Genomic DNA, 23894 nt, shown 5'->3' on the forward strand with positions numbered 1-23894 from the left:
TAGCCAGGGAGGCAGCATCTATGCTGGCTACCCTTAGCACATCTCCAAATCAAAAAGGGCAGTGAAAGAGGGAGCCTTTCATGTATTTTAAGGCAAGAAGGAGCATGCGGGTAAAAACTGGCAGACCCCAACCACAGTCAAAAGAGCCAATCACGATTTTAGACACCCCAGCTACACAAAAGGAGAGGTCTCCCTCAAAGGCATTCATCACCTATGAATGGGGAAGCTCGAAGACATCCACCTGGAGAGAAAGAATGAAAATGTTGGACACAAAGACCTCTCTACAGGATGCGGAGACAGTTCTACAGGAAGCTTAGAATTCTCTAGGAAAAGGAGCACAGGCAGTGGGAAGAAGCAGAGAGAAAAGCATGGTTTCATGACCGAGAAGAGGACATCACTTCAGAAGCTTGGAATGACAGGGAGGCCACCAGGGCCATCAAAGATGAGGAGATAGATTGGTTGCTCAGAGGATGAGCAACACTTTCAGTAGGGGGGTGATGATGAGCCCCAAAAATGGATAATTATATGGGCTCATTCAACCTCCTAATTCGACTTAATCCACCATTCTCATTATTTTATTGCATGCTTTTGATCATATTTATGTTAAATAGAGTGAATTGGGTTAGTCATTATGCCAACAAGTCTAATGGGTGCTTTGTGCAGATTTTTCAGTCAATTTCGAGACAAAATCAATGGTTTTAATGAGCACTTGGCAGCCAAATTCGTGGAAGAATAAGGGAGAGGATTTGTAGGAAGGTTTCCCCTCCATTTATGGGCCCTTACCTCGAATTCTCCACCATCATCTCAGAGTTCAAGGGCCACCAAATCAATTATCACAAGGGCAGCCGAGCAAGTGCTAGAAAAAGTGATGTTAACTACAAGTTTTGGAAGCCGAGTTCCTAAAGTTTAGGAGGGCTGTTGGGGTCCTCAATTTGTATAAATAAGAGGGCTTAGGATGTCATTTTAGTTAGTCACTTTGTAGGCAGAAGTCAACTAGTTTTTAGTTCGATTTTAGTCATTTTTTAGGCAGTAGTTTAGCTTTGCATTTCAGCACATTTTCAAGCTTTTCCTTGTGGATAATTTTTGGAATGTAACATTTCTTTTGATCAATAAAGATGAATCTAGCTTTTGCACCAACTCTAATCTCTCTTAGGAGGCTGTAGCTCTTGGGTTTGGGCGAAACTCAAGTGCCCAGTACCTTCTTTGTTTATCTTTATGTGTTTTTGTTGCATTCTTAGAATAAAATCTGTTATTTAGATTTAAATCTTCCTTTGTTATTCAGATTGCTTTTGATGATTAAAAGGGATTTTTATGTTCAGATTGAGTTGATAGGTTATTAACAGGGAAAATATTCAGAAAAAGGCCATCAAGCACCTCTAATTTCACCTCTCCCCCAGTGGGATTAGGAGCTGGGATCAAGGTGACCTTGCTGCCAACAAAAACACAATCTTTTCTTTGCCATGCAATCATTAGTGTTCGATCTTTATTTGAAAAAGTTGGTTACATGTTGAGAGTCTTGATTGCTTTGCTGCATAGTTGGTATACATGGTTTCAGTGCAAATAAACTTTTGTTCCATTTCTTTGCTGTTATCTAGGTCAGATTAGGTCAAAGTAATTAGCTTCTTGATTTTCCAAATCTTCATTTGTCTAATTCGGAAGATAACGTACAGAGCGCCTGTAATACCTCTCCATCCACCTGTACTCCATCAATCCCATCTACTCCATCCCCTAACTTAGATTCTTGCCTCTCATTTGGTACGTTTTCACACTCCACCCTACTTCCTATACTCTCACACAACATTGCTTCTCTTATCTTTGAACCAACCCAATCGCCTTAGCCACTCTTTAGCCTCATTCACCAAGTCCTAGACATCCTCACACCCCTATCTCACCTCCATACCTAGTCCTTCATCTTTCTTCCTCCATCCATCCTCCAAAATCCCATTTCTGAACATCCTATAGAAAAATTACAGACATCCTGTAGAAATCCCAGAACATCCTGTAGAACCCCTGCAGACTTCATGTAGAAGCTCACGAATGAGGTTTCTTGATAGCAAAACTCTGTGAAACTCTCTGGAAGGGTGTCAGGGACCCGTTAGGCCCTCTCTGAACCTACCCGACCCCCTCTAAGCATTTCCTCTCGCCAATCCGCCTCTGCACAGTCAAAAACAGTTAAATCGCATGCGTGATAATTCTCATAACTTATTCAAAAATACAAAAAGGTGTTTTTTAAGATGTCACTGTAGAAGTAGCTTAGAAACATCCATTTTACCTTTCTAGAAGTCAATGGCATATCTTTCAGTAGCTTGTATCCTCTTTCTTGCATCAGTAGGGCTAGCTAGTAAAATTAGGGTTTGCTAGGGTTTACGTTTCCTTTCAGTTTTTCAGTTTCTTTCTGTAAGTAGATTAGCCTCCTTTGAGTTAGCTATCGTCCATCAGTTAAAAAGCTTCTTCTAAGAGCTCATAGAAGTTGGCTTAAGCTCCTAGCGGACTTGTGCCAGCTGATCAAGTGACAGCCGCGGCAAGAGCTAGTACTTGTGCATATAGCACCGTCGCTTCCAAGTTTGTTACGAACTACCGGGTTGATAAAATTAAAGAAGGGAGTCCCAGGAGTTGCAACATTATTGCTGCAATACTGGGGCCCACCAGTGTATACTTAGGAGGTTTCCCCTGAAGTCTACGATATTTTCTCAGTAATTCAGACACGATTAAATATTAATTAATCACACGCAAACAAAGAAAATTTCAATAAAAACACCTAAAGTATCAAAAGAAACAAACAGCTAAATCACATGCCTAAAAATCTAAGAGTTCAAACCACACACAAACAGTAACTTCCCCTACTAAAAACACTAGTTGGTGATGAAATCCAACTTAGTAAAAGTTTAATACAGAAAGGGCGATTGGAACAATTACCCTGACAACCTGCATAACGAAACAGACTGGCACAAGTTTCTTCACAAAACCATCTCGAGTGAAGAGAACCCCCCCAAGAGTCCAGGTGAGTCTAGTCGACGTCTTCTCTAGGTACAGTGAGATCCTTCCTTCACCATCACCTTAGGAAATAATATTAAGTTTATGGACACTATGGTTACCAACAACAACAAATACAACTGGGGAAACAGTCTACAATCCGATCTACGTGCAAGGGCAGAGTAACAAAGCTCAATCCCCTTGAAGGCTCCTTGACATGGTTAATTCAAGGTTTACCAACAAGTGACCCTAGGCTCCTCGACAATGGTTAATCCAAGGTTTACCGTTTATAATACGTGCAAATCTTCTATCTTTCCCAATGAAACAGAATTGATTGTCTCAAAGTTTCAGACATGATCTTGTGATTGTCTCCTTTAAGAGAAGCTTCCCAGAATGTATCAATTACAATTGGAATTATTTCCTACCGCAAGATGTATCTACTTGTTTGTTTTAACTATCTTGGAGAGTTAATTACTCCCTACTCCAAGATACTACCCTAAGCTATATTGGTGATAAGAGCCCTAGAAATAGAAAAGATTACTAGATCAATTTTAATTAGTCATTGCTTTTATGGGTTGTTCTTTAAGTCGATAGGTATGGAAATGAAACTTTGATGGTGTGAAGACTCGACTCCAAACACACTAAAAAAATGGATTTAAAATGATAAGCAATTCGTTTTTCTTTCAATGAAATTCTAGCTAAAAGAAAGAGTTCGAAATTGCAATTCTTTAAGAAACAATTCTTTCTTTCAGCATGGTAATGGAAAGAAAATCTTTTTGTCCTTTTCAATAAGAACTCATAACAAGACCAATAATTAATGCTCACAATAAATCCCTTTCCCTTTTCAAAACTTGAAACTACAAAAAGCAATGTTCCTTTCATAAGAGATCTACAAGTTCTAGAAAAACACTCAAAACTACAAAAAATAATTTTGAGATCTAAAAACTTTAAAAATCTAATTGACTAAAAGCTTCAATTCTTTTTGAGGACATTTTACTTAGTTGTTTAGCAAACCAAGGATTCATTTTCATAGAATTACAAACCAATCAACAACATCCAGATATGTTTTCTTTTATAAAAATGAAATTCAGAACTTATAACAAAGTTTGTTCAAAGATTTGCATCGAGAAAACTAAATCTATTTCTCACAAAGGACAGATTTCACAACCAAGGTAGACTTATCAAGAAGACAAAAAGACACCAGGGTGATCTAAGGTTTCTCAATCTTCTGATATTTGAGTCACTACAAAGACAATGTGAAAACAACTCCAAGCATGCAAAACTTCTAGAAAATCATCCAAAACAAAAATAATATCGTAACTCACTCACAAGATATTTTTGATAGGAAAAATACAGATCTGGGTAGACAATATAAATCCTAAATCCAACCTAAACTTAACTGGAAGGGGATATTTTAGGTTTTTCAAAAAAATTTAACAGGGTTTGCAGGCTCCAGAAGTAACAGGTGCGGTCGCACACTGTTTACTAAAGGAAAAATGTGGAGATGCCCACACCATCTGTAAAGAGAAAGTGTGGTCCCTTGAAAACTTCAAAGAAAAAACAAAAAATACTTCCAAATTCTAAAAACTACCCAAGCTAGTATACATCAATCAAAAACTAGAAAACAAAACAATTTTCTCAATTCAAAACAAAGGAAAACCAACAATCAAATACCATCCCCAGTGGCGTCACCAATTTTTTGGCTGGATAAATCGATCTTGTGGACAAGGCCAATCTCCCTAGTATCAGAAGATAGTCTAGCAACAAACGAACAAACAAACCTATCTTTCTCTAGACATATGTGATTTATAAGTAAATTCTACAAAGGTGTTAAGATCCTACCTTAGATCCAATGCTTGTTCGTAGTAGTCATCCCCTGGTTGTTTGAAAGAGTTACCTTTGAGGACCTGCAATCACAAACAAGCAAACATCAAATAGAACCTAGATAGAAAATATTATAAATCATGTCTATTATGGTGATCAAGGAATCCATAAAATAAACCATGAATTAACAACTTATTGAGAAAAACGATTTTATTTGTATTAACTTTGAATAGTAGAAGAACCTTACAACCTTTTTAGCCTTGATGTTGAACACGCTCTTCCTGGGGTCCGAAATAGGAATTTCCTTTACTTTGACAAGCATTGCACTCTTCCAAATGAGATCTTAGAGGTATGTAATATTTCGTCATAAAAACGCAACTAAAGAAGACTAATTTCTAGCAGCATTTCACCTCAAAAATATTCAGCTTCTAACCTCTTTAGTAATTATCCCAATGCTTCTTTTTATAGTGTAGAGGAGGAGATTATAGGTCCACCTATGAAGGGATAGAATCCTCCTTCGAAGGGATAAGCTCTTCACATCAAGGGGTTAGCTCCTTAAGGAATGGAGTGCATGAACCTTAAAAGAGCGAACTTGCCACCTCAGGATTCCTTCCAGAAGCTTCCAGAAATGACTAAAAGTGAGTTTTTTAGAGTATACTTGCGCCTTTTTAACTTTACAGGCATCCGCACCCTTAACATAGAGACTGTGTGGTTAGGTGCGGAGGAGACATTACCATTAGGTGCGGGACCATAGGTAAGACAAAGATAAAGTGCGAAACAAGAGTTTTAAAGACGTTTGAGGTTTTTCTCTTATTTTCCAGGCTTGATATGAGGAACTGATGTTTTAGACTTGCAGAGGAGGAAAGTATGAGTGGTAATGAACTCACACAGATAGCAGAATGTCAAGGTGACAATTTTTAGTGCAACACATGATTTACTAATGATAGTTTTTCTAAGATCATTTTCAAACGGTTCTATCACCAAGTTTCTGCACAAACCAGTAGAGTACGAAAATGGCCAATTTAGGGATTTTGACACTTGCAACAAGCTTCCAGAGAAATCGAGAGAGGTTATTATAAAAAATGATGTTGTAATAGCTTTCCATAACTGGCATTTCACCTAGGTGACTCATGTGGGTCCATAGAAGGAAATTCATAAATTTTCCCAAATCTGCAATACTTTTCAAACTGCCATGTTCTACCTTGATTTTCGTGCAGATGAAAGCAAATGAAGAAAATATAGCACATAGGTTTTGGTCCCCGTATATCCAAATTACTAACACTAAAACATTTTTCTAAAATTCCTTACGGCTTGGGAGATATGCGGAGTTATCTTAGGCCAATTTATATAAAATGTCCAGAGTTGTACTTAACAGTCAAATTTGGATTTGCCTATTTTTATGCCACAGTTATGGTTTGAAAGTTCTTTTCCTCCATCCTTGCATTGATCAACATCAACATCAACCATTATCTATTTGAAGACCATCTAGAGAATTCAAACACAACATGAATTTGTTTGTAATTAATCTACAACATGTATAAAAGCAGAGCAACAAGCATATGAAAGGAGGCAGCTCTCAAACATGGAAGTAACTGTTGTGTATTTCACGACTTGTTTTTAATCAACGATATTGATGATGCTTCTTCTTTGAATTTTGGATTAAGCATTTGATGGATTGCTGAGGATAATCGATTGATTGCATTTGAGATTTCTTCTTTACTGTAAGTTTATCTAGCTCCCAAGTGTGCCAAGGCCCACCCATCTAGGTTGCTTTGTATATTGCAAATAGAACCACTATGTGACTAGTTGCGATCAGTTTTACTTGCATTACGAATTGGTTCGGCTTGACTATATTTGAATTGCATTCATTTGATTGTTTAAAGGAGTATAGATACATTAATGTTCTTTCATTCATTTGTTTCCATAATTCACAGTTGAATTTTGTGTGAACCTTGTTTTGATTTCAGAATGGAGCATGCTTGTTATTGCATTGAGTTGTAATTAGCCGATAAATGCCATATGATCACCTAATGAGTGAAACAAATTATCTATACATTGAGAATATTGTGATTTTTTTGATAAGTTAACTCTATTCGGTGAATTCAAACTAATTAAGAATGAGATTTGTTTGGATATCAAACTGATTTGCGTTCCCTCAGGAACTAGAATGGATTGAATTTTTATTTAAATTATTTTATAGACAATTCCCCATAACAGAACTCTCATTGATCATTTTCGATCTAGTTTCAAGTTGTTTAGATTGAAACTTGCTTTCATTAAATTTGGATGGTTTATTACCAATTAGCTCGGTTTCATTTGGTGAATAGACTCTTGGAATGCGGAGTGGATCGAGTGGATTGAACATAGCATACCCATGAGTGCTTTCAATGATTAGTTGATAATTGTGATTTCGTCAAGTTTAATAGATACATGATTTCTCTATTTTGAGTGTTGATTGATTTCATTGGGTTTAGTAGATAAAGGATTTTTCCCTATTTTGTGAGAAGATTAAGTCTATTATTTGACCAGATAAGCGATTTCCTTTGCTTTGTGAAGTGGTTGATTCCAGTTTTCAGGAGTGAGATATCAATTAGATTTCAAGCAATAGTACATTGGCTCCAAGTAAGGTCATTTACCAGTAAGGGTTGGTGTGATTACAAAAGAGTTTAGAGTACAGTTTCTCATAGTTTTTTCATTTGATTGCCATATTTGAATAGAGTTAATGCTTGAATATGTTCTTAGGATTATGATCGATTAGGAACATGTATGCAGTCTAGTTGAGGGTAAGTCTGTTTGGTTAAGTGTGAAACAGAGTGTCCAGATTAGTGTTGAACAACAAGATCTTTGGTTTGTTGTCAAGCTTGTAGGGTTAATGAGTCGTTGACTATAGTTTGATTACCTAGCTAGAGTTGGATTACCATTACAAGTAGGGTAAACCTTTAATTCCTTCGAGTGAGAATTGTAAGAATTAGAACTTGGGTTTTGATTGATTAAGTTATGTGTGCAGTTTGCTTGCTAGGGTTTGATGAATTGTGTGCTAGATTTGGCTAACTCATTTCATAAAGGAAACCGTTAGAACTCTAACCAAGAACTGAATGTAGAAAGCACAATACAACTCTTGTTTACGAGCCCAGATTGACAATTAAATATTAGGAGGATTAATTATCAATTAAAACTCCTAACATTTTGGCGCCATTGCCAAGGAAGCTGTCATTTCTTATTCAGGTAACCATTATTATTAGAGTTTCAGGATCTTGCAGGACTGTCAGAGGGCGGAGAGAGTACGGTAAGACGTGAGTGAAGAGCCATGCATCCACTTTTGTTGGGGTTGCTCCAAAGTCTGACCAATCACTGCTTGTTCTTGAGTTTCTATTTCCTTTATCTTTATGCGTAGAAGTAGAAGCAGTTTGATTTCATTTCCACATTTCATGTAATTCGCAAAAGTTTGTAAATCTCACAGAATTAGTAAGACACATCTACAGGAACCATAGCTAAGCCTCACAAGCAGCATAGGCCTTAGAATAGTCAGAAACACTCTGTGAGATATTTAATTCCCAAATTGTTTTACTTTTAATAGATTAAATAGTTTTCTGATTCTCTCTCAAGTGTGGTGAGTTGTATTTCGGTCAATATAGCTTTTTCTTCAGATTCCAATATTTAATGTTATATCATTTTGGGGTGCTGTAAGAACCCCTGTGACTAATATGTGTGTGGGGACAGGGACTATCAGTCTGCAGATGGACTTGAAGATGATAAATATGAGGGACCTCTCACAAGCCCTAGCAACTGCTGGGATTTTGACCTCTACCTCTCAGGAAGATAACTTCTTGACAATATTCAAGAACTTTTCCATTTCTCCACCACCACAAGAGGATGTGGAAGTCTCTTTTGATTTCCCTTACCACTCATCTGAGATGAATAAATCATGCACTATAATCAATGGAGAACATCCACTGGAACCTAATATCGAGGAGTTCTTGACATGTCTATTAGCAGATCCAGAATGTAATCAAGAGACTACTCACCCTACGGAGAACAATCAACATGACATGGAAGAAGAGGATGAGTAGCATGGGCCAAATCAATAAATGGACCAAGAATACCATGATTACATCAAACATTGGTTCCGAACAACAACTCAAGTGAGGCAGTATTCTCCTCTTCTAAAACTCTTGTTTTCAAATCAAGTACATTTGTTGGTTTTTCATGCTCATGTACACTTCCAACTTTATATGTTAAATCTGAGCATGAATATCTATTTGTACTTGCTCTGCACATGGCTTCAGTAGAAGTACTCATTCAATTGAAGGAGTTTATCTCCCTCTCTTCAGCAGAATAGAAAAGTTTCTATTGTAAATAAATAAATGAAAATAGTAAAGAGAAAATGAGTCCTTTGGTGAAAACGAGCTTTTTTAGCACAATTGGGTAGGGACTTTTCTTGAAAGCCAGGTAACTGGTAGGAAACGTTCCCCAATAATGTTTTCAAATTTGTATGACTTATTCAAATCATGTATATTTCAAATCATTATGCCTTATACTCATGTTGGTTGATGTGGGATCCCTTAAGGCCCACCTGCCAATAAGCTTTGTCCTATCGACATCAATAAATTATCTGGGGCCAAGGCTAGGGTTAGATCATGTACATAGGAGCTTGCATGCCTTAATGACAAGTATCCTTGTCATCTACCAAGGGAATACATAAATGTTTCTTGGTGGATGATTTCTGCAGTCCATTCGACTTCAACAAATCTATTCATCGCTAGTAGAATGTACCTAGTGCCTTGATTCCCATTGACATCATAGGTGGGATATCTCACATTGGTTAACAACTTCCTCAATGGTCAGTAATCCAACGATTCTTTCTTATGTTCAACATAGCCACCATTTATTGACATAAGCAGGATTGCACACGCTGTGTAGCGGTTGAAGACTATACGATTTTGTGATCTTAGTACAGATTTGCAGTAGTGTGGACATTTGTAGCAACATTTTATTTCCTGTAGTAGTCATCTTGTTTCAATAAAGGTTTCCATATAGTAGCTTGATAATTATTTGCAGCAGTCATCTTCCTTCTTTGTTTGGGGACATACAACTCCTCAGACATGGGGGGAGAACAGAACCTTCATTTTTCAGCGTCCTTTACTATCTCCAGTTCATCCTTCTTTAGTAGATCCAATACACATCAGCAGCAGTCATTCCAACTCCTACTTTCAGCTGTGGTTCGATTCATCTTCCACTTCATCTTACAACAACAAGTACATCAAAAGTAAAGGTAACCTGAGGTAAAATTGGCTTAACATTCTTTAATTCATTAGAGATTTAACAAAGCTTTGATGATTAACCACCATGTATTCCATTCTCCATATGCCTTTCATTTGCAAATTCCTCATTCATAATAAAATGCATGCTACTCTAATTAGGTCATAATCATGAAAGGAAAAGTATCTTGGTTCATCTAAAAGAAATGTAATAACTATAGTGCCTTCCCCTCCTACGTTCGCACATATTGTCAATTGAATGTATCCAATAGAGGATGAAATAATTAATGCGCTTCATAAAGGAAAAAAAAATCCAAAAGCATTGGCCTCACAAGAGTAGCATATGCAACCACCTCGCCTCATCCACTATCACCATCACCACCTCATCTCATCCACCATTTCCATTGTCACCTATCATCTCATTCATCATCACCTCCTACCATATACATTGCTTATACTCAATTTGTATCGCTCTCACAATTAAATCTATGGAATTCAAATAAGTATGGTGTTTCTCCGCAAGAACCAACACCTCAAATCTTCACGCAACAATACTCCACAAGAACTAACCTTACCCAAAGTAATGATGCCATAAGAACTTATATATGAGCAGAGTATTTGTTTGCATGAGGACATGAAAAACCTCAGGCATGGGGGGATGATGGGCCTCGAAAATGCCCATGTTTTCATCATGCAATATCACCATTCATACCCTAAAACCCTAGGTCTTTAACCCGTTTCGTACCCTAATTCCATCAACTTGCCATCAAATCACATTTTGTCTTGTGGTTGAATATCTTTAGTTTTCTTAGACTTTATATGATTAAATATGATTATTCCATGGTTTACTAATGACGGTTTTGCTAAGATCATTTTCACCGGGTTCTATCGCCAAGTTTCTGCACAAACCACTAGAATACAAAAATGGCCAATTTGGGGCTTTTGACACTTTCGGCATGCTTCCAGAGAAACTGAGAGAGGTTATTGTAAAAAATGATGTTTTAATACCTTTCCATAACTTGGGTTGCACTCAGGTCACTCATGTGGGTCTCTAGAAGGACATTCATAACTTTGCCAAAATCTACAATACTTTTCAAATTTCCAAATTCCGCCTAGATTTCCTTGCAGAAGAAAGCGAATGAAGAAAATATGGAACATGGGTTTCTGTCCCTGTATAGCCCATTTACTAACCCTAAAATAGTTTTCTAAAATTCCTGACGGTTTGGGAGATATGCAGAGTTCTTTAATGCCAATTTATATAAAATGTCCAGATTTGTACTTAACACTCAAATTCGGTTTTGCCTATTTTATGCTACAGTTACGGTTTGATAAGTTCTTGTCCTCCATCCATGCATTCATCAACATAAACATTAACCATTATCTATTTGAATGCCATCTAGAGAATTCAAACATGGCAGGAATTTGCTTATAATTAATCTACAACATGTATAAAAGCAGAGCAGGAAGCATAGGAAAGGAGGCAGCTCTCAAACATGGAAGTAATTGCTGTGTATTTCATGAATTTCTTTTAATCAAAGATATTGACAATGCTTCTTCTTTGAATTTGGGATTAAGCGTTTGATGGATCGCTGAGGATAGTCGATTGATTGCGTTTGAGATTTCTTCTTTACTGTAAGTTTATCTAGCTCCCAGGTGTGGCCAGGGCCCACCCATCTAGGTTGCTTTGTATATTGTAGATAGAACCACTGTGTGACTAGTCACGATTAGTTTTACTTGCATTACGAATTGGTTTGGATTGACTCTATGTGAGTTGCATTCATTTTATTGTTTAAAAGAGTGTATATGCATTAATGTTCTTTCATTCATTCGTTTCCATAATTCACAGTTGAATATTTTGTGAACCTTGTTTTGATTTTAGAACAGAAAATGGTTGCTATCGCATTGAGTTTTAATAAGCCGAGAAATGTCATATGATCACCTAATGAGTGAAACATATTATCTATACATTGAGAATACTGTGATTGTTTTGATAAGTTAACTCTATTCGGCGAATTCGAACTCATTAAGAATGAGATTTGTGTGGCTATCAAACTGCTCCGTGTTTCCTCAGGAAATGGAACAGATTGAATTTTTATCTAAATTATCTTATGGGCAATTCCCCATAACAAAACTCTCGTTGATCATTTTCAGTCTAGTTTCAAGTTGTTTAGATTGAAGATCACTTTCATAAATATTGGATGGTTTATTACCAATTAGCTCTGTTTCATTTGATGAATAGACTCTTGGATTGCAGAGTGGATCGAGTGGATTGAACATAGCATACCCATGAGTGCTTTCGATGATTAGTTGATAACTGTGATTTCATTAAGTTTAATAGATACATGATTTCTTTGTTTTGAGTGTTGATTGATTTCATTGAGTTTAGTAGATAAAGGATTTTCCCCTGTTTCGTGTGAAGATTAATTCTATTATTTGTCCAGATAAACGATTTCCTTTGCTTTGTGAGGTGGTTGATTCCAGTTTTCAGGAGTCAGATATCAATTAGATTTCAAGCAGCAGTACATTGGCTCCAAGTAAGGTCATTTACCAGTAAGGGTTGGTGTGATTACAGAAGAGTTTAGAGTACAGTTTCTCATAGTTGTTTCCTTTGATTTCCATATTTGAATAGAGTTAATTATTGAAGATGTTCTTAGGATTATGATTGATTATGAACATGTATGGAGTCTAGTTGAGGGTAAGTCTATTCGGTTAAGTGTGAAACAGAGTGTCTAGATTAGTGCTCAACATCAAGATCTTTGGTTTGTTGTCAAGCTAGTAGGGTTAATGAGTCATTGAGTATAGTTTGATTGCTTAGCTAGAGTTGGATTACCATTACAAGTAGGGTAAATCTTTAATTCCTTCGAGTGAGAATTGTAAGAATTAGAACTTGGGTTTTGATTGATTAAGTTATGTGTGTGGTCTACTTGATTGGGTTTGATGAATCGTGTGCTAGATTTGGCTAACTCATTTCATAAAGGAAACCATTAGAACTCTAACCAAGAACTGATTATAGAAAGCACAATACAACTCGTGTTTACGAGCCCGGATTGACAATTAAATATTAGGAGGATTAATTCATCAATTAAAACTCCCAACACATGTAGTGTAAGATGATTTTATCGAAGGCTTTTGACATATCCAATTGCACCATCATGTCAGGCTTCTTTTGGGTATTGAGAGAGTGAACCATTTCATGCAATAAGCTAATGATGTTCAGAATTTGTCTGCCATCGACATACCCTTCTTAATTGGAAGAGATTAGGATGGGGAGAAAAGTCTTGATTATGTTGGCCAAAACGTTGGAGATGATTTTGTATATAACATTGCAAAGGGAGATCGGTCGGAAGTGATTCCAAGAGTGAACTCCTTCCTCCTTCGAAATGAGAGTGAGGAAGGTGGGATTGAGTGCATGCAGAACACTTTTTTTGATCCTTGAATCGTCCTCCAGGGAATGCTCTTCATCTTTAATGAAAGGCCAAAATATTTTGAAAAAACCAATGGTGAAAGCATTAGCCCAAGAGCTTTCCCATTGGGCATGGAAATCACTGCCTCCTCCACTTCCTACATGGAGACCTCCCAAAGGAGAATTTTGTTGTGGTCTTGGTTAAGGATGGAGGGGATGTTATTGGTGATTTCCTTGATGGATTGAGATCTGTCCACCTAAGGATCCTCCAAGAGATTACTATAGAAATCATTTAGCTTGGTCTATATGTCCTCATGGGTGTGAATAGTACCCCAATATCTATATTTAAGACTGACGATTCTATTTTTTTTTCTTGTGTTTAATCATAGAGTGATGGAAAAATGAGGAGTTATGTTCCCCGAACATGAGCTAGCGGGTTTGAAACTTCTACTGCCAGATTGTCTCCTCCTGCTGAGATTTGTCTTCCCATTTCATTTGGAGGCCTCTTTCCTCTTTTTCATTTGATCTATAGGGCCATGATGGATGATGCGTTGTTGAAGTTCTTCCTTGATTTTTTCCAGCACCTTCTTATCTTTGAAAATATTTCCAAAGACTTCTTTGTTCCAGTTTTTTATTTTATTTTTTATATGCCTTAGTTTTTGCTGGAATTGGTACATTCTAGTGCCAGATTGAGGTGGAGAGCCTTCCCACTAATTCTTCATGTTTCCAAGGAATTCCGAGTGCTTAGGTAAGAAATCCTCAAAGTGAAAGGGCATGTTTTCATGGGTAGAGGTGATGTGCATCCTTACAGTGATAGGCCAATGGTCAAATGCCGTTTGGAGAAGAATACGACCTTCAGTTTTCTAGGAGGTTAGATAGATGGCTTCTGAAACCATAGAATGATTAATTCTTGAGAAAATTCATTTGTCCCCACCTCTTCTATTGTTCCAAGTGTAAATTGCATTCATAGTCAGAATGCCAATTAGTGTCATTTTATCAATGGTTTCCTAGAAATTTTCTGAATCTTTGTTCAGCCTGTGAAGCCCTCCTTTCTTTTCAGACAAATTGAGGACCATCTTAAAGTCCCCTTCCATGATTTTGTATGGATGGGACATGGTTCCAAGGATTCTCATGACTGTGGTTAACTTTTTTATCCTCTCATTCACCTTTGGGGTCCATAGATGTTGGTTACACATATGGTATTAGTGGTAACTATGATGCTTAGGACCATTGCGATGGAGGTTTGAGTTGCAATAGAGGAAGTTAAATCATAGAGGGAGCTCTTCTAGAGAATCAGTTGCCCATCAGCAGATCCAAGAGCTACATTGGAAAGATGACTATAGTTTTTGAAACAGTTCTTCTACAGAGTCTGGATATTTTCCATGGCCAACTTTGTCTCTTATAGGAGTACAATGTCTCATTTTCCTACTATGAGTCCGTGTTTTATGAATTTTCTTTTCCCTGGGCTGTTTAGACCTATAATGTTCCAAGATATGTAATTCATTGATAAAGATGGAGGTTAGAGTGAGCGCTATTACTTCTCCCTCATTGAGTAATCTTTCTCCTAGCTCGTGGAGGACCTAGCCTGTGGCTTTTCTTCCTCTTTTCCAGCTGGGACCTTTGGGATTATATTGGTCTACTGTGATGTTCGTTAGGATTCCTTTGAGAGTCAAGTCCACAGGGGGATTCCTAGTCATACAATTTTTTAGTTCCTCTTGTAATAGACAAGCTCCTTCAATTTTTTATATGTGCTCCTTAGGTATGGCAACTAAGCCTCCTTTTTCCCATTCCTCTGCTATTGAGTTGAGGTCTACACCTTCGAGGGCTTCTTCTATGGCATGATCTTCAGCTGAGATTTCTGACATCACCGATTCCATTTCAGTGTCTTCTAGAGTCTTGTCCTCCTCTTCCTAGTGGTGCTCATGGTTATCCCCTGGAAAAAATATTTGAACTGTAGATCTTTCAATTATTTCTATGTTTCCTTCCTCAATATTCTCACCTGAGATTAGTTCCTCTTGCTCTTCCTGTAAGGCTTCAAACTTGTTTTTGTTGGCTACTTTATGCTATCCTTGTTCACTTTCATTCTTCCTATTATGACTATTTTTGGGCCCCACTTTAGTGTAGCCTTATTTGTATGACTTTTTTTTATACTTGAGTGTTGTTTTGTTGCGCTTTGTTCTGGGGGCAGTCTCTGAATAGGTTCTCATGCTCATGGCATTTCCTGCAGCGAAAGGGTATATGTTCATAGTCAATATTCTATAGCCAAGCTTCATCCCTAAAGACTAACTTGATTTCCTCTAGTAGTTCCCCTAAAACATCCATGTAAACACAAATTCTTGCATAGGAGACATCGTAACCATTCCTAGTACCCTCCCACAGTTTAATATATTCCCCCAACTCGTTTCCTATTCCTTTTAAAACTAATGGAGACCAATAGTCCATGGGTAGTGAGTAGATCCTTACAAAAGTAGGGACTCTAGTGAAGTCCTCATTTTCAAGACTGAAATTTTCCTTCTAGTGCCTGATGTAAAGATCAGTAGAATTGAAGAAATATGGGTCTCCTTCGGAGATGTGGTCCTTGTCTTGCAGGAGGTTGAATATAAAAATGATGAATCCTTTAGATCCTAACTGTAGATGAATATCTCCTTTAGGGTGCCATTTGTTTTGTATCCACCAGTTCAACGCTTTTTTCGTAGGCCATATCCCCATGAACTTGTAGATGACAGTATGTTGCTACATCAAGTCTGTGTAAGCTGCAACACTCGGGTCCTGAATCTCCAACATAGGAATATCTTTTTCTTTAGGTTTATAGTTATTATTGGTTTTTGTTTGCATTCATTCAGTGTATTCTACTTTAGCATGGTCGGTTCCAGCCTCTGCTCCTTCCTGTGAAGTCGAGGCTTCCTTTGATGTGTTTCCATTAGCTTTTTTTCTCACTCATGCGACTTTGGATTTCCTGGAGGAGTGGAAGGCATTGTATGTGGTGAGCCTTGTGAAGAATGACATTTCGGGTTCCTTACTCTTTCCTGTAACAACATCCCGAAAGGAGGGGGCCTTAGAGCCCCCCCTACATCTAACATGATCTGAACCGAGTAGAGAGCTCAAAGACTGTAGCAGTAGAGAGATTTCTAAAACCCTACCAACACTCTCTATTGCTTGTTTTCGAGAATTCAACATATGTTGCAACATGATTTCATATTATATATATATATATATATATATATATATATATATATATATATATATGTATGTATGTATGTATGTATGTATGTATGTATGTATGTATGTATGTATGTATGTATGTATGTATGTATGTATGTATGTATGTATGTATGTATGTATGTATGTATGTATGTATATATCTATCATTTTTTCAAATAAATTTTGATCTTTTCTTTCTTCTTCTTTTTTCTTTTTTTTTTTTATATTATTTTTTAATTTACGTTTTAAATGTTTTAATTTTTTTTTTTAATTATTTTTAATTATTTTTTTTATTTTTTTAAACACTTTTCTGTTTTTTTATAATGAAGTTTTTTTTTTTTTTTACATTTTCTTGGTAATATTTACATGAAGTTTTATGTGAGATCATTTTTTGAAAAACAAACTTCAAATATTATCAACTTTGGACATAAGACTTACACGGAACGATGCGCTCTGAGGCGATTCGCTAGAGGAAAACAAAAACCTAGCCGCCATTACACGGACCTGCCTTCGCTTCTGCAGGTCTCTCCATTGACGGCCGCACATGGTACCAGACGCAGGAGGGGAGAGCTCTGCCTCCCCTCCACAGGACATGCACATGACTGACAACAAGCAAAAGCCGGTGATCCTGCCCTCTGCAGACACAGATCCGGAAACAGAGGAAACCCAGCAAAGGACGCAGAAAGAAAAGCTGCATGCAGCCCAGAATGAAGAGGATACAGAAAACAATGACAAGCACACCAATGCGGAACCATCTAAGACCAAAGCGACTTCAAGGACCTGCATACCAAAAGCGGCAGAATCAATCAAGGTGGATATGCCAAGCCATCGTATCAACAGCGAAATACAATACATGCAGGACTACGCCCTCATTGGAAAGTTTCTGGGATTTTGGCCCACAGAGAAAGCCTTACAAGGCTGGATAGCCTCCAAATGGAAGCCAAAAGGACAAGTGACGTTGCAGCTTGGCCCAAAGGGCTTCTTCACAGCTATTTTCAACTGTCTCGAAGATAAAACGAAGGTATTTGAAGGTGGCCCGTACTTCTTCAACTCTTCCGGTTTGTATCTGACTGAATGGAAGCCAAGATTCAATCCGGACAAAGAAGACTTCAGCTGGGCCCCTGTTTGGATAAGAATGTATTCACTTCCTGTGGAATATTGGAAAGAAGAGACACTGGCTGACATTGGCAACAAGCTGGGGACATTTATCAAAGTTGCAACCGAAACAAAATCTCGCAAATACACCTCCTATGCCAGGATATGCGTCAAGATGCACCTAACCAAGACGCTTGCAGACACGGTAAGTCTCTTTCACGATGACTATGAATGGAAGCAGTCCTTAGATTATGAGCACATCCCCTTTCGCTGTAGAAAATGTCATGAACACGGCCATCTCTTCCGTGACTGCCCCTTAAATGTTCAGCCATTTGTTCCTTCAAATGAGACATCTAAGGATCAAGATGGTTATACCAAAGTCCCTACCCGTCGCCGGCATGCCAAGAAAAACCAGGCTATCCCAGATCCAGGACCCAAGGTGAATCTCCAGAACCGTTTCTCTGTTCTAGCCTCTCAGGATTCTCCAAATCCACCCCATTCTGAAAACCTGGATCATCAGATTCCCATCGTGCCCCCCTCCAACCGCTCCATCTCCTTATCATCCTCAGATCCCGCCTTCTCCAAACCTGCAGATTCATCCCCATTGGCGCTCACCAAGTCTATCTCAGATCTCGAACCCCCTTTCCCCTCTAAAGGGAAATCCAAATTGAATGAAAATCAAATAGCTTCAGATATGGATCTTGATGCAGCACTCGCCTTAAGTCTCCATGATAATGCAGAGGAGATGGAGCAAAACATCCCGATCATTATGGAGGAAGACAGAGTAGATGTTAATTTAGAAGAGTTTGACATCTCTAAGCTTGACATCTCCAAACTGGAGACAGCATGCAAACAAAAAGAGTATGAATCAATCCCCCCCTGGCAAATAGACAAAATTGAAGGAGTTTTGTCGCGAGTACATCACCATAAAAGTCTGGGTATTCAAGGTGGAAGTCATTGGGATGGAAAAAAAATCATTAAAGAAACAAAGAAAAGAGGCAGAAAAACAGACCTTCAGAGAACAATAACAGTTGGGGAAATACTTATGGATTCGGGGCTATTTCCCAAGCTGACAAAGTTCTTCAAACCCTCAACGCAATCTCCATGAAGCTCATATCCTGGAATGTCAGAGGACTCAACAGTCCCTCTAAACACAGAATGATAAAAAACTTGATTATGCAAGAACAACCAGCAGTAGTCTTTCTCCAAGAAACAAAAAGCAGTAGCACAATGATAGACAAACTCGGCAACAAAATCTGGGCAGGTAGTAGGTCAATCTCAGTCGACGCTTCAGGGGCGTCAGGCGGTTTGGCCATTTTATGGAACCCGCAGATTGTTACGTTGGACAATTTCCATGCCACTCTCCATCTAATTCAAGCCACCTTCCATCTCATAGGCACCAACATTCATGGGCACCTCACCAATGTATATTTCCCTCAGTCGATTCAGCAAAAATTGGACCTCCTGGATACGATCTCCCTCCTTAATGCAAATAGACTCTTCCCCTTGTGGATTGGAGGGGGAGATTTCAATATCATAAAATCAATGGAGGAAAAACAAGGGGGCAGAGTACGGCTCGACAGCGACAGCAATGGCTTCAAGCAATTCATTCAGAACAATCAGCTCATGGACATTCCTACCTCCAATGGTATTTTTACTTGGTCCAACAAGCGCAAAGGAGCCCACCATATCGCCTCAAGGTTGGATCGTTTTCTAATCTCTGACAATGCGATCCACCTCGGAGGAGACTTCAGCACCTCAATAATTCCTCAAAGCGGCTCGAATCATTGGCCAATTCTGCTTCATTGGTCAAGACCAGGTCATGGCTGCAATCGACCTTTTCGCTTTGAAGCCTTTTGGCTAAAAAACAGCAAATTAAAGGATGTTGTCACTCAAGCTTGGACATCATATTCACCACCAGCGGGAGCCAAGATGTATCAGTTTCAAGAAAAGTTAAAACATCTGAAACAAGCTTTAAAAAGATGGAATCGCACTCATTTTGGCAATATACAGGAAAGCAAACAAAAGCTGGAGCAGCAAATGAAAGAACTTCAACAAAAATTCATTCTGGCAGGACGCACAGAAGAACAAATACAACAAGAGCAGAGCCTCTGGAGTCAGATAGAAGAGCGCCAACAACAAGAGGAAATTTTATGGAAACAAAAATCCCGAATAAGCTGGCTGAAAGAAGGAGAAAAAAACACAAAGTTCTTTCACAAAACTACCATACAAAGGCGCATGCACAACAAAATAACCTTCATCAATAATCAACAGGGTGATAGAATAGAGGTTCATGAAGAAATGGAAAAAGAATTTACAGGCTACTTCAAGGACACTTTAAAGGAACCTGAAGTCAATCGGGATGAGGCAATCCGAGCCATCACGCAGCACATTCCCAAAATAATCAATGAGGAACACAACAATCAGCTACTCCAACCTGTTACACTGAAGGAAGTAGAAGAAGCCATGGCCCAACTCAAAGATGGCAAGGCACCAGGGCCAGATGGATTTACAGCCAACTTCTTTCATGAATTTTGGGAGCTCATTAAAGTTGAAGTATGGAATCTAGTGGATGAATCCCGAAGCATGCACTGGGTCCTCCCTGCCCTCAACTCAACTTTCATAGCCTTGGTACCCAAAGAAGCAGCCTCCAGCAAACCTGAGAAATACAGACCAATAGCGTTATGCAATGTGATATACAAACTCATTTCTAAGGTCATTGCAAACCGTCTCAAGCCGCTACTACCAATGCTAATCTCTCCAGAGCAAACAGGGTATGTCGAGGGAAGGCAAATCATGGATGGTATAATTCTCTCAAATGAAGTCATACATTCTCTAAAGCTCCTAAAAAAACCAGGTATGCTTCTCAAGCTCGACCTCTCTAAAGCCTTCGACAAACTTAGCTGGAATTACATTCATAAAATGCTCTTAGCTTTTGGTTTTAATGCAACCTGGACCAGATGGATCATGAGCCTCATAACTTCTCCGAGTTTTTCAGTCTTACTGAACGGATCTCCCTCACCTCCCTTCAAATCCTCTCGGGGCATAAGGTAAGGGGATCCGCTCTCGCCATTTCTCTTCGTTTTAATGGCCGAGGGATTAAGTAGGCTCCTGAAATACGCCGTTTCCTCCCAAGCTCTCAAAGGATTATCCCTCCACGGCCGTCCTCCCCAGACCCATCAACAATTTGTTGATGACACTCTGCTCTTCGGGCATCCCTCTGTTAAAGAAGCCTCCGTATTCAAAACCCTTCTAAATATCTTTGCTGAAGCTTCCGGCACCTCTATTAACGCCTCCAAATCCCAGCTCTTTTTCTTCAATACTCCCCCCTCCACGCAAAGGAACATTGCCAGAACTCTGGGATTCACAATCTCCCATTTGCCTTCAAAATATCTAGGAGCCCCCCTCTCCGATTCCGCGATCAAACAAGTGTCTTGGAGGGCACTTCTGGACAAACTTGAATCAAAACTTTCCTCATGGACTTACAGGGCTCTAAATCTAGCTGGTAGGCTTGTTCTCATTAAATCTGTACTGCAAGCAATGCCGCTCTATCTCTTCTCCATCTTGGCAGCTCCAAAAGGGATTCTGAAGGCTATTCGCATTCTGCAACGCAACTTCCTCTGGGGATCCACTGCCTTAAACAGGAAATGGGCTCTTGTCAAATGGACAGAGGTGTGCAAAACCAAATCAGAAGGAGGGTTAGGACTTCGGGATCCGCTTCATAGCAATAACACAATGGGTGCTAGAATATGGTGGAACTGGGTCTCCAAGCCAAACTCCCCATGGGCTCAACTATGGCAAGCAAAATATGCCAGAGGCAGCAGCTGGAGTGATCTCATCAGAATCAATCCCACGGTGCAAGGTTCACTCATCTGGAACAATGCAAAAACGCAGAGCCGCTTCATTCAAGAACACAGCTTTTGGGAAATACACTCAGGGACTGCCGCCAGATTTTGGGAGGACTCTTGGCAACAGCTCCCAAAACTCGCAAATTTGTTCCACAAACCTCTTTGGCAGGCACACATGAAGCAAACAAGTATCACCCAGGTACACCAGTTCTGGCAATCCTCCTCAAATCACAATTTTCAGATATGGAAACTAGCGCAACAATGGCAAACAGATTGGCAAGGAGAAACATACACAGAAATAGAACAAGAACTTAAAGAAAGGAGAATCCGCCTCTCCAACCAACAGGACAAATTACGTTGGGGATACACAACCAGGGGCACCTTCACCACTAAAGAAGCTCACCATCTGCGATATTCCAATCTCCAAGAGGAAAGAGATCAAATTTGGGAGAAAGTCTGGAACAAGGGACTATGGCCCAAGATCTCCACCTTCATCTGGCTTTTAAGCAAAAGGCGCATCCTTACTTGGGATAACCTACTAAAAAGAGGATTCATTGGGCCCTCCAGATGCCCAAACTGCAATGCTAATAATGAAACTATCAGTCATCTAATGGAAGACTGTCCTCTCGCAAAACAGATATGGAAGAAAGTCGAAAACTGTAATATGAGAGCAATCCCTAGACAGGCGGACGTCACGGAAAACATAAGACACTGGGTCAAAAATCCATTTAAGTGCCAGATTCTAAAATCTCTGTGGAATATCATTCCCGGCTTCCTGTACTGGACTCTGTGGAAAGAGCGCAACCATCGAATCTTCAACAACACTCATCGATCCATGGATGATCTTTGGCTCATTCTCAAACAAAATATACAAGAAACCTTGGCCATCCGAATCTGGAATGATACTGACATGCCCGAAACCCCACAAGAATGCAGAATACTGAAGGAATGGGATCTGGATCTCAAGCCCTTGGTCAAAGCAAAAACCGCTCCTTGCTCCATATCTGCTTCTCCTTCATCCTGGTCCCCTCCTGCCTTAAATTCCTACAAGATAAACTTCGATGGAGCAGCCAAAGGCAACCCCGGCCCGGCAGGTTTCGGAGGGGTCATAAGAAATCATTCAGGAGATGTGAAACTCTTGTACTTTGGCTCTTTAGGCAAAAACACCAATAATGCCGCAGAGCTGGAAGGATTATGGAAAGGAATATGTTTGGCTGAGCAATATAACCTCTCTCCCCTTGAAGTTGAAGGGGACTCGCTCATACTAATAGAGGCAGCCAAAAGAATACAAGCCGGCGCCAGAGCTGTCAAAATTGCAAAAAGTTGGAGGCTGCTAAGTCGTCTGGAATCCCTGGAGGAAAAGCTTCTCATTCCCCACAACATAACCTTCAAGCATGTCAGAAGATCAGCAAACCAGGTGGCAGATAGGTTGGCTAATCAAGGAGCGGCTCAGTCGACAACGTATTTCTTGGGTGCTCTGGATATGGTTGAAAATGATCAACTTAAGAAAGAATGCATCTCTTTGGTGCAAAAAGATCTCCTTCTCCCGGATGCGGGTGCTAATAGTTTCAATGCCGCGTGTTAAGGGAGTTAAGAGGCATGTGGCTTGTCACATGGGCCTCTGTCAGCCCGGACAAGCCACGCCACTCCAAGGAGAAGGCTCCATAAATTCGCCGGAAGGCGAAGCAATGAGCAAGTTGGAAATGGTTTATGCGGAGGGGAATGTCGTTAGTCTGTCTAGTCGATTGCAGGGGAACACTGTGGGAATGTACAGACGTTTGCAGGCGCCATTCAATGCGCTGCAACATCCGAGGAGCATGGAAGCTATTAAGGTTGCCACCCTAACCACTCTGCCGCATCTCAAGCCGTTTGAGTGGGTGATTGCTTGGAGTAAGGTTTCTGAGGGAATCGCTGGTGTGGGAAGCCATTGTCAAATGCCAAGGGAGAGGCTCAGAATGAGCAGTCGCAGAGGAGGGTCACGGGGTCGTTCTGCCTCTCAGAGGCCTGAAATCTCACCATCGTCCTCAGTTGAATTTACCTCTGAGCAAAACAGGCCTCTGGGCCGCAATGTTAGAGGAAGCTGGGGCATCCCGGAGTGTGGTCACACAGAACACCCAGCCATTCGCTACAGAATCCCTTGTGCTTTTTCTAACAACACTCTGATAGTTTCGGTTACCGTGGAGCACTGCAGCAGTGTTCGGGGGCGCTTGGAAACTGTGACTGTTCCGCGGGTCGATATGGAGACTCCCACTGTCGACTTCAGGCGTCCGGTTCAGAAGGATGAGGCCGGCC

At 39.6% G+C, this 23894-nt stretch overlaps 1 protein-coding gene across 1 annotated transcript; it reads left to right on the plus strand.

Moving 5' to 3' along the window:
* The first annotated feature begins 18984 nt into the window (after positions 1-18984).
* LOC149219399 (uncharacterized) lies at positions 18985-20808 on the plus strand. Its single transcript, XM_089386816.1, has 2 exons — positions 18985-19870; positions 20075-20808. The coding sequence occupies exons 1-2, from the start codon at positions 18985-18987 to the stop codon at positions 20806-20808; spliced, it is 1620 nt and encodes a 539-aa protein (XP_089242942.1).
* Positions 20809-23894: the final 3086 nt, after the last annotated feature.

This window comes from Pinus tabuliformis, chromosome Q (genome assembly GCF_031772625.1).
Source record: "Pinus tabuliformis cultivar Carrire ecotype Pingquan chromosome Q, CPIR1, whole genome shotgun sequence".
Lineage (NCBI taxonomy): Eukaryota > Viridiplantae > Streptophyta > Pinopsida > Pinales > Pinaceae > Pinus > Pinus tabuliformis.

What these genes read in the sequence shown, in the direction of transcription:
- LOC149219399 (XM_089386816.1), top strand. Translation starts at nt 18,985, where the DNA reads ATGATAGACAAACTCGGCAACAAAATCTGGGCAGGTAGTAGGTCAATC. An exon ending in ACAAGAGCAGAGCCTCTGGA is followed by an intron (nt 19,871 to 20,074) that starts GTCAGATAGAAG and finishes AAGAATTTACAG; the next exon opens with GCTACTTCAAGGACACTTTA.